The 12323-nt window shown below is 34.9% G+C and overlaps 1 protein-coding gene across 1 annotated transcript; it reads right to left on the bottom strand.

The window, feature by feature from the left end:
* Positions 1–1210: 1210 nt before the first annotated feature.
* On the bottom strand, positions 1211–9125 carry LOC137247177 (uncharacterized). Its single transcript, XM_067778274.1, has 3 exons — positions 9010–9125; positions 1530–1886; positions 1211–1465 (listed from the first exon to the last, which is right to left on the bottom strand). The coding sequence occupies exons 1-3, from the start codon at positions 9055–9057 to the stop codon at positions 1232–1234; spliced, it is 639 nt and encodes a 212-aa protein (XP_067634375.1). The 5' UTR covers positions 9058–9125; the 3' UTR covers positions 1211–1231.
* Positions 9126–12323: the final 3198 nt, after the last annotated feature.

Genomic DNA, 12323 nt, shown 5'->3' with positions numbered 1-12323 from the left:
TGCTACGTTCAGGAGTCACATTTGACTCACAAAATAAAATAGCCAAAATAAGGTAAATATATGTCAAAATTATTTATAAAAATAATATTCTATAATATATATTCATATTATTCAATTAAGCAATACAAAAAAATAATGGGCGTGGGGCATTCTCGAAGCGCTTTGTATGGGGACAGGGAAGTTGTTAAGGTTTGAAATGTTATAACAAACTACCTTCCAATCTCAAAGCCTGTACAAAAAATAAGTTCAAGATACAATTGTATAATCAGTGCAAAACTCTAACCATTTAGTGCCTTCCAGAGTATCACTTTCGGTATCTTGGAGCCAAGTAGCTCATCATATAGCACACAGAAAGTTTCCGAAGATCATGCTGAAACCCATCACTCGTATAATTCAGTGCATCGCCGTTCAGATGTAGCCTTTGCGCTTCAAATGCGTAGGCGGCCTGCACCATATAGCCAACTGGGACCAACATCTTATTGGTATAGTTTTGAAGACTGGCGCACTATCAAACTATTGGTAAATAAAAAATTTTGGTAACTAAATTTTAATTTATATCCTAGGTTAGACTATAAACCAAATCTTGTAAATAGATATAATTTAGGCTTAAGCAAGCTGTAATAAATTAATAAAATAATAAAAATAAATTGATTTTCCTTCAACGTTCTTCTACCGCCTCACGTAAAAATGCTCATTCCATGTGTCTGTTGGGTCGGCCGTGGCTTCTAAGCGCTAGGCAAATCTTAATACTGCATAGTACCCTAGGGCTCTCTTATTCTCTTACTTTGATTGGATTCACATGCCCTTCCATCAGGAATTTCCGCTAATTTTGTTCTCCCAATCCGACGAATCCCTTGAAGCGCTTTTGTCTCCTCGGGCTTGTGACTCTACACTCAATCTCTCCTTTTTGTTATCAAAGTAAGATATCGCGAAAGTTGGATTGAAACGTAGCCCGATATATCATCTGGCTGCAAATCATCCAACAGACACATAGTCGAAAGCTATGGAGTTTGGCTAAGTCATCACATCATCGATAAGGCCTAGCCTAGTGAAAGCTTGACTTAGCTAGTAAAAGCAAATGAAAAAAATATGTTTTGAAAAGTTGAACTCAACAATATGAAAATGTCTTGTTAGTACATAGGACCTTGTGCGATAATGTTTAACAAACTTTCTTTTTATTAAAACAGGCACTATATCGATAACGCATAATTTTTTTTTTATTTTGTAGACATTAGTTTAGAAGAAAACTCATCTTATTTGTTACAGCAAAACTTATTGATATATTGCCCAAGCAGTTTTTATATTCATTGGCGATTTGAGTAAAATCACTTTTAGCATTAAAAATAGCTTGACTAATACATGCGCGATATATTCCATCTACTTGTGACTGATTGGATGCAATTTCTGTGACCGCTTGATATACTTGTAAATTTGTTGAGTCCAAAAGTTCAATATAGCTGTCAAACTAATAAATAAAGACACATGACTTCATTACTATTAAACAAATTCTTAGCATGTAAGTGACTTACTGAGTTTGTCGTGCAGTTAAGGAATTTCGACACATCTTTTACCAACAAACAATTACCCAATGCATTTTGCACCATTTGTAAATTATTTCTTATATCAAAAACAGTTTTATCAGCCAATCTGTTGTTGATCGTCATAGTTCGATTTGCATTTTCCACGCAAATATTTGTTTGTTTTATTAAGATATTATTAATTTTTCGAGTACTGTTATTAAATTTTTCACCACAAGCAGACCCAACCGGTGTTAAAGCGCTCGTGTTAACCATGGTGTGACCAATTTTTGTGGCCAAGATATGCATGCCATCTATTTTGTGCGTTTCACTTGCACGAGTTATCGTAGGATCGGGTATGGCATAAGCCTGAAAAAGAAAACCAAAATTAAAGAAGAGCATCTCTATGCAAAACTAAACAAATTTAAAGTCATATTATGTATGGTGCCGTGACACTTTGCATGGTATACACATTCACCACTTTATTATACTAAAAAAATTTCAAAAGCAATCAGGTTTACTTTCACTCACTGGGGTGAATGAACGTTTTTATATCATACGAATTCTGGTTCACAAGGGAAAGTACGAATGGTTGCGTTACACATAATATTGATTGTTTGTTTGTGTGAGTGGTACATAAGGATCAAAATCCTATATATTAGCCGTGTTTTTTTTTTTACACGCGTATACTTTTCGTTTACGCATGAAAAAAACGCCTATCCTCGCTTAGATAATGCTAAGGAGACCCATATAGCGGCAGTGGTTAAATAACTACAGCTACAGAACAGGGTGTACCGAAAAGCGAATACACAACCCTCTGATGGCCATAGGGTATAACATATAGCTGAATCAGTTGCTATGAATTGTGGACACACATAGAATACATAGAATTAGTGTAGAGGGTGAAACAGAGACACATATTTCAGTTACACCTGAGTATAATGCGTATTGAAATTTAGTAGGACAAATTTTATGCGCAGCAATTTCAGAGGTTTATTTAAAATTTGTCGCTTAACAGTCCATATAAAGTTTAAGCGTAAACGTATATAGAAGAATAAAAAACACAGCTATTATTTCTAATCGCTGTTTTTCTGTGCAGGTCCCTTGTTCGCTCTTATTTGTAGTCCAGTTCCATAAATAAAGTTTTGGTTGTAAAGATGGAGATTCGTGCTATTAGCGAGCTTTGGGCATTATTGATCGTAGTGCTTTTGTTAAGCTACATTTTATTAAAATAATTTGTCATAAATAAAGAATTGTGAGCACACAAATAAATCTATTTGTACTATGGCACTATTGTGAATATTCGATTTGAACTAACACTGCATTACCGGCAGTTCCTAACATTCGCCAGATGGCAGCGCGAGCCCACGTAAGATTTTATTGATTGATAGAACAGCTGATTTCTGTTGATATTCGATATGAGATTTTTGTATTTGCGCAAGCTTCGCAAGAGTCCGGCTAGTATGCTTAAATTTATAAGATATATCAAAAATCGTCCCAAAATACTTACTCATCTAAAAAGTAGCCAAAAAGAGCGATTAACACCACTAAAGATATTGGTGGTTTAGGCAGCCTGGATGCGGAGAGTGTTCAACAAAAATGTATTTACTTTCAATGGGCACAAGTTTTGGGAAAGTGGGCGTTATTACGCCCCCATAAAAGACCTAATTTAAATCGTCCCAGCACAAAATCTTCCTCGAAGACTATGAAAAAATGTTACGTATGCCCACCAGCACCTATGCTTGCAGGTAGTACCGATATGTTTGCGTATAATTGGTAGACTTTTAGTGGAATAATGTGCGTTATAACTACTAATCCGATTTATTGAATTACTAAGGGGCGGCCATCGTGGTGTGATGGTAGCGTGCTCAGCCTACCACACCGTATGCCCTGGGTTCACACCCCGGGCAAAGCAACATCAAAATTTTAGAAATAAGGTTTTTCAATTAGAAGAAAATTTTTCTAAGTGGAGTCGCCCCTCGGCACTGTTTGGCGAGCGCTCCGGGTGTATTTCTGCCATGAAAAGCTCTCAGTGAACACTCATCTGCCTTGCAGATGCCGTTCGGAGTCGGCATAAAACATGTAGGTCCCGTCCGACCAATTTGTAGGAAAAGCAAGAGGAGCACGACGTAAATTGGAAGAGAAGCTCGGCCTTAGATCTCTTCGGAGGTTATCGCGCCTTACATTTATTTTATTTTTTTAAGGGAGCTTACCATTGATTAGGTAATTGCAAAAAAAAATTATGAATGCTAAAGTGTATAGGACGTCGACAACCATCCCTGTAGGTTATGCCAGTAATGACAAGATAATAATACTTATTTGTCTTTGTCACCAATATGTCAATATTTTTGACAGTTAAAAATATATTTAATACAAAATTTAAAAAAAATTACAAAGGCGAAAGTTACTGGGGCATGTTTTTGAATTTCGCTTCTTCAGCAGCTAGCTTTTCGGAAGTTGAGTTTTGAGCTTGAAATATTCAACATTCATACTTGATACTGGTGTTAGATGCCTTTATCTACTCACACACACATGTTTTAGTAACCATCGCTGTGCATAAATTTTGTAACTTTTCTCTAATTTAAATAGCAAAAACAATTGCATGAATCAATATGAGTATGGCTGCTCAACCCGTATATACTTGTAGCACTTTTGTTCTTGTTTTCGGCCTGAATCATAGGCACAGATTCAAATTCACACTTTGAATATAAAAAAAAAAATTTCATAGCACTCCCATATGCCCTCACATATAATTTCAAAACATATGAAAATGCTTGAATTTCTTATGAAACTGCCAAGAAAAGGCACTCCTGTATGAAGCTCGGGCACTTGTGTATGGAAAATAAAATTTACACTACGAATTTGACAACTAAAAATTATCCAAAAACATGATAGAACTGAAAAAAATGAGTAGTCAAAATTGATTCATATTTAAAATTAAGATAGATAATTGACCACGGAGCTGAACTATATCGGGCATATGACCAAAGAATATAAGAAAAACTGTACCAAAAGCCGAGGAGCCTATTCTATCTAACTTCATATGGTATTAGTTAATTATCCTCAAGGGAAGCCACTAACAAGTGATACAAATTTCTGGCTCGGAACTAGACATTGAGTACCAAATAAATATTATTTTGATAGTAGCTAGATTTTCAGGTAAAAAATCGGCAGTTATGATTTTTATAAGTAAATAATATTTAACATATCGTTAGCTTAATGTGAAAATGTGCTAAGTCACTTTGTAGTAACGATAAAGACACTCCCCGAAGGTTTTGGGGAGTGTTACCGATGTTGATGGCCCTTTGTCGGATAAAGATCCGGTACGTTCCGGTAACAAAGCACTACTGAGGTACTACTAGCTCGACCATCTCGTGAACGATTTATATGACCACATTAAACTTTCTAGGCCATTCCGCCCTCCCCACCCCCTAGTTCCATGAGGAAGTTGGGGTCGCCAGAGCCTTGGCTGTCAATGAAGCAGGATTCGCCACGGTTAGGTGAGTTGACAATTGGGTTGGAGAAGCTATATATTGTGCAGGCTAAACAATTCAAGCTTAAACTTATATAAGCTGTTATTAAAATTATTAACACTAGTAAATCGATTTGCTAGATGTATAGTCCTATTTGTAGGTTCAGTCATAGCATAATTCGTTTTATGAGTTATTTCGATAAATAATCTATTATGCCGAAGATCACGCAGTGGAATATATGGAACGAACAAAGTAGATAAATCAGAGCAATTTATGCTCAAGTTTGTTACATTATAGGCAAGCATGAGTGAGATAAAAGTACTTCTGTCATGCAAAACCTGAAGACCGAGCAATTTGTGACTTCTGGTATATGATGGGAGGCCGTCTGGCCAGTGAAGCATACGTAAAGCAATTTTTGTAAAAAATTTTTGAACTTTCTCAATTTTATAGGAGTTAGATTCATAGAAAGGATTCCATATTATTGAGCAATATTCAAGACTACTTCTAACCAAGGATATATAAAGTGCCTTCAGCGTCATAGGGTCCTCAAAGTCACTGGTGTTAAACACAGCCATTGCAACAGATTTTGAAACAATGAAGGGAATGTGACTAGAAAAAGAGAGTTTGGAGTCAAAAATTACAACCAAATATTCTCTTGACAACGATTAAGAGATTTAGCATTTGGTTTATAGATAAAGTTTGTGGCAGTTATCTTTATGGAATAAGACACAACACAGCATTTGTTTGAATTTAAAAATAAGTTATTGTCTGCGCACTATCCGGCAAAAGAGTACAGATCAGAACCGTTAGAAATAAAATAAATAAATAAATGTAAGGCGTGATAACCTCCGAGGAGATTTTTCCTACAAATTGGCGGGACGGGACCTACTTGTTTTATGCCGGCACCGAACGGCGAGGCAGACGAGTTTTCACTGAGAGCTTTTCATGGCAGAAATACACTCGGAGTGCTTGCAAACACTGCCGAGGGGCGACACCGATTAGAAAAATTTTCTTCTAATTCAAAAACCTTATTTCTAAAATTTTGATGTTGCTTTGCCCGGGTGTGAACCCAGGGCATTCGGTGTGGTAGGCGGAGCACGCTACCATTACACCACGGTGGTCGCCAAGAGTTAGAAATAGTTTGAAAAATAAATAGTATTTTTTGTGAAATATATAATTTTAGTGTTATATTTCAATCATTAGAGGGGAAGAGTGATAGGGAAACATATTGAGTAAAAAGTGCTAAGTAAGGGGAAAAATTTTGTTTTGAGTGAGGAAATTGTGCTAAGTCATAAAACAGCTGCTGGGTTAGCATACATGATTTTTGTTTATCTTTTTTAAAGCTTCTACACTCAAAACTATTTCAACTAAGGTATCCTCATTCACAGTTTTGAAAAAAGGGTTATTTCAAAAATTATTCAGTTTTTTTCGTCTCCTGTAAAATTTGTAAAAAGTGACTTAGCACATTTTAACATTCAGCTAACGATATGTATATTTAATAAAATAATTAAAAGAAAATATCTAAGTTAATCGGTTTTACTGAAAACAATATTTATCTGAAGTAATAATAATATTAAAAGCTAGAAAATAATTAGGTAGGTCCTAGGTACTAGTCATCACACTCCTCATCAATCTAGTGCGTTAATCAGACAAATAAATAAAAGCGTTGGAAACGCAAAATTTCTATTGATAATCATAAGTAAGACCAACTGAACTTTAGTCAGGTTATGCTACGCCTCACATTTTTAGAAATTTCACGCGCCCAACGCTTTTATTTAATTGTCTGGTCAACGCACTAGATTGATGAGGAGTATTAGGACTAGTACCTATGACCTACCTAATTATTTTCTAGCTTTTAGTATTATTATTACTTCATGTAAATATTGTTTTCAATAAAATCGTTTAACTAAAATTTTTTTTTTATTATTCTGTTTTCAAGTTTTTAGTATTTATTTAATTACCTATTATTTCCCATTCTATTTAGTTCATTTAGTTACTCATTATTACAAGGACCTGGCAATTTGTTACAATCGAAGTCATCAGTACATAATCCTTCGAAAGACTTTACTCGACTCGTATGCTTGTCCCTCCTCCAACTCCAAAATATTTTGATGTCACTTCTACCGAACTGTACGTAATATTTGTTCCAAATATGAGGCAAATCGGATATCATAGGTCGCTTTCTATTCTTGTATGTATTATGTGTTTCAAATATGAGCGAAATCGGACCACAAATACGATTTTTGTGAATATATCGATCCTTGCGCCACCTAGTGACGATTTTTTCTTATTATTGCATTGTCATCGGGTTCTGAACTATATTCCAAATTTCAAGCTTGTAGCTTATCGGGAAGTTACTTAAATTTCAATTACAAAATTCGTTCACAACGACCGTGCAGCCGTGCAGCCTGTCAAGTCAACCTATATAAAACCGTTTAAAAATTGGGCACCAACAAAAAAACTGCTACCAGATTTAACGATATACGACTACATATGAATATGCCTTTTTTCAACACTATTTCACCAGTCCGGAACTAGCGAAGAAGGCGACATGTTATTGTATATTATTTTTGTGATTATGAGACATTTTGTTAGTTAAAGTGGGGGAGCCATTATGTAACCATGCCTATCATTTACTTGTTAAACATTTTGTTAAATTCAGGGGGTATTTCAGCAACTCAGTAATCTCTGTTGCTAATATATGTAAATGTTAACACAAATTTAAAACAAACCGCGCGGAGCCCTCTAATTATGCATTTTGAAGGTTATCAAACTCAATTTTCAATGCATTATTCTCGGAAATCTCCACATTCACTTTTAGCATGATTATTGAAAGCGAGTGCCACAAAATCCCCGAAAAAAAAATCCCCAAACACAAAATCCCCAAGGAAAAAAAATCCCCAAATAAGTAATCTCCAAAATCAAAATCCCCAAAGTAAAAATCCCCAAAATCAAAATTCCCCCAGAAAAAATCCCCAAACACAAAATCCCAGTGCTATGATAAACATCATGACCGTATAAAAATAGCAATATCTCTTTCCTCTTTCATTCATATTTATGTATGTATAACTATATATTCACGTTTTGGCAATACATATTTTTACTTATCCATATATGAGACTGCTAGTCGCTCTAATTCGAACAAGCTAACAGAAGGGTGTACTACGCAGAAGGACATCACCGTGGCGGTAGCCACGGTTATACCACACACCCGGACTTGGCATGGCGTAGCCCAGGGTTATTTCTTATAAGCGCGGCCAAAGGCCGCCTATGCAGAAAGTTGGAATGGATTATTAGCCTTTTTTGATCGCGGCGATTTTAAACCTAATTTGAATTTATTTCACACATAAAATGGGGATTTAGTGTTGGGAATTATGAGTTTGGGGATTTTGATTTTGGGGATTTTGATTTTGGGGATTAAGATTTTGGGGATTTTGATTTGGGGATTTTGATTTTGGGGATAACGTGGTAAACCCTTATTGAAAACCTAATTCCGACGATATATATGACCCGGTCTGTGAAAAGGTGGGTTATGACTCAAAAAAGAAATTGCTAGAAACAGCTGTTAACAGCTTTTTTTTTTTTTTTTTTGAGTCATAAGCCACCTTTTCACATATATAAAATATGTTCCTATAAAAACTGAGGCTATATGTCAATGTAATTTTTCGCAACTTTCAAAATTAAATTTATTGGCTCTTGTATGTTGATGCTATAACTAATATCGTAATATTTTAAGCAAACATGTAACTTGAAACCAAATCTTCAACTTTTCCAGAACTCAAACAAATAAAATTTTTTAAATACATTTTTTTTTTTAAATACAAAAGAAGTTTCAGTGCACATACAATTTTGTATTGTGACTTTCACTTCCATATTAAAATTTTTTAGCATCACTAAATATGAGCCTGTCTCACTAATTAAATAAAAAATTATATAGAAATTTCACCAACGTAGCTGTGATGACACTCACATTTGTGATTCCATATTATGCACTTAATCGCATAATTCCTTTTACTTACACCCAAAAAACAAACAGCCAATGCCGCAGTATAAGCCAGATAATTCATTTTGTGCAAAAATATTTGTTTAAATATAGTTTCACGAAAAGCTCCAAATAATCTGCTTTAATAACCGCAAAGTTTAGTTTACTTTATACAAAATTTTTATCATGGTTTTGTTTTTATACCACAGTTCTGATTTGCTGCGAGCTAAATTTCTAACGGAAATTACATATTTCATCTTTTGTATTGTCACTGATTTACGATTAGATAGATACATAACTATTGCCAAGGTAAATGAAATTTTGTTGACATTGGTAGGAAAAGGGGTGCTATTATATGTTGTACTTCTCCTTCTAAACAACAACAAACTTGAAACACCACATCGTTTATGTTGAGTAGTGGAAGTAATATTAACAAGTAAAGGTGTCTATGTGCGGGTGTACTCAGCGTGAGTTTCAATTGTTCATTTCAGATAAATTGCTTTTCAAATTTTGTTACAAGGGATTTATTTTTTTTTTCCTGGCCCTACAAATCTCAACGCCAATTAAAAAAATGTCTCCCCATTTCCTCTTCCAATAAAATTTGTTAAGTTAAATATCATTAATACAAAACTTTTTTTCGCTAAGATATAGCTTATTATTCTAGCCTACGACCCATTTATGCGAATTTTTCTGATTCAAAGTGTGCGCGGTCTTTAACCGATCCCATCCATTTTTACTAGAAATATTTCCTACTATAAGGAAAATATGTGCACCCAATCTTATAACTTAGTCATAGCCTATTTTAAAAATTTTAACTTTTTACTTTTTTTGTTACAACTGCGCTTGGTAAATGAAACACCATTTATATAAAGATCTTTTTTTGCAAAGATAAAGCTTATTTTATTCATCGTGGTCCTTAACCGATTTCGTGAATTTTTCTCCAAAGCATTCCTTATAGTAAAAGCGAGCTTCGTGCCGAATTTTGTTACGATAGGTTTAACGATTTTTGATTTATGATTAATAATATTTGTAAAATTGATTTTATCACAAGTGGGCGGTACCACGCCCATTTAAGAAATTGTTTTCAAATATTTTTCAAGAGTCTCAATATCAGTCACACGTCAAATTTCAACATTCTGCATTATGTACTAAATAATCAGGTTTTTTGTGTTTTCCAAAATGTTATTTATATCAAAAGTGGACGGGGTTATCATTCGATTTCGCTCATTTTCAATACCAATCTATTCTGAGCCCAGATAGGCTCATGTACTAAATTTGGTGAAGATATCTCAATATTAACTCAAGTTATCGTGTTAGTGGACAAACGGACGGACGGAAAGACGGACGGACATGGCTCAATCAAATTTTTTTTCGTAACTGATGATTTTGATATATGGAAGTCTATCTATCTCGATTCGATTTTACCTGTACAACCAAGCGTTATCCAATCAAATTTATAATACACTGTGTACAAGTACAGCTGGGTATAGAAATCGCATACAGAAAAAAAAAGCTGAAAAACCACACGAGCATCATATTTTTGTTTCTTTAACAATACTTGGAATATTCAACTTTCACATATAATACACAAATTGAAGTAAATTAACACGCCTATACAAATATTTAGATAATCAGAACATCGATTTTTCTAAATGTTTCTTTCCCTCAAAACGCGTGATACAATAACGAAGTATGTTTTGGCTTTTATTGGTGTTTACAGCTTCTTTCATCCAAATCCGTCGCTAAGAATTAAGAAAGTCAGGTTTTATTCAAAATCGCAGTATTAGTTTTCTGTTTTCAAATAGTTAAATAATTAGTAGCCGTGCGCTTTATTTTGACTTTTCATACACCTTAACAAACATTTAAAGAGCAAGTATCTATTTATGTTTAAGAAGGCATCGGAAACCTCAAAGCCAGTGTGGTGCAAACCTATCATCATCACCATTCATCTTTAATTAGCGCTTAGCCCCATTGACGATATTATCCTATTCGAAACATGTCATGCGAGCTAACCCGACAAGTCGAATACTAACGCCAATTGGGAGCTCAAAGAGGGGTTCAAGTCTTTCCCCACCTGCCTCATTCAACTCAGTGTAGTTCTTCGCCTTCATCTGCTTCCAGGCTGCGCTTACGATTGGAATACTTTCCTGTACGGAGTTTCTTTGTCCATTCGCATATCGTGATCTAATCAGCAAATCATTTATCTTTTATTCATAGCTCTATCTTTATATCTGCGCGAATTTAATACAAGTCAACATTTAGACGACATTGATAGTCGCCGTCGGCATCGCTTATAGGACCATAGATCTGCCGGGGAGTTTTTCTCTCGAACACTAAAAGAGCCATTTCATATTCTCGCGACACTGTCCAGGTATGATGAGCACCTAGTAGGGCGTGATTTTTGTTCGTCAAGAGAATTATTTATTTTTCAAATTCCAACTCAGTTCAAAGCAGCCTCAGTTGGCAAAAGTTGTTCTTCTGTTTGATTTTAAGCTTGTTTTTGCTGTTTATGCTGGGTCTCAGATTGACAATTTTCTTAAGAATATAAATTTTTATACATCAACAGTGTCGCGGGATGTCATTCTCACGTTATCTTCGTATATACCTTTATACCTGGTTTTAGCTTTGAGTCAAATCAATGGAGGGATTATCTTAAGGATATAGGTCCATAGAAATATGTTTCGACAGTAATTATTTTAGTATTTACATATCACCGATGCTTTTGAAAAACGGTCTATTGAGAAACAACGAAACCATATTAACATCACAATGTGAAAAAATTAATACTTATTAGCTCAGTACATCTAGCCCCATCTAAACAAATCAAATTTTTCATATTTGAATAACTTACTAACTTAAATGATTATGGCCGTCGTAACAAGGCACCCAGTCGCTTCGTCAGTCCACCAACTGACGCCCATTGGTCACGCCAAGGGAGTTTAAATCATTTTCCACCTGGTCCTTTCGACGCAGTGGGAGCCGCCCTTTTTTTTGGTGCCATAGTCGTCTTCCGATAAAAATACTTTGTTAGCTGAATCATCATTCGCATAACATTGCTTAGCAAGTGTAGCCGCTGCGTTTTAATTCGATGGACTATGTAGATGCCTGCGTTAAGCTTGTACAGATCATCATTAAATATGTTGCCAGATACGTGTATAGTGATCTGAATCGATTTTATGCCCTCAGATCTTGCGTATCGCATTTCGTATTTCATATTTGAATACTAATTTTGTAAAATAATGGTTATATTGAATTTGTACCTCAAAATTGCATCAAAGCTTTTTCCCTTTAGTGAACAAAGCTGGAGCATTTCTAATTAAATACAATTTTTAGACTCTGATATTTTCAGAA

Source organism: Eurosta solidaginis, chromosome 3 (assembly GCF_040869045.1).
Source record: "Eurosta solidaginis isolate ZX-2024a chromosome 3, ASM4086904v1, whole genome shotgun sequence".
NCBI lineage: Eukaryota > Metazoa > Arthropoda > Insecta > Diptera > Tephritidae > Eurosta > Eurosta solidaginis.
Note: the sequence above shows the minus strand (reverse complement) of the source record. Positions and strands in the feature narration are given on the sequence as shown.

Excerpts from the sequence above, each read along its gene's own strand:
- LOC137247177 (XM_067778274.1), bottom strand. The coding sequence starts at position 9,057 with ATGAATTATCTGGCTTATACTGCGGCATTGGCTGTTTGTTTTTTGGGT. Across the intron at positions 1,887-9,009 it reads TGGCTGTTTGTTTTTTGGGT|GCTTATGCCATACCCGATCC; the intron begins GTAAGTAAAAGG and ends TTTCTTTTTCAG. Across the intron at positions 1,466-1,529 it reads TTAACTGCACGACAAACTCA|TTTGACAGCTATATTGAACT; the intron begins GTAAGTCACTTA and ends TTTATTTATTAG.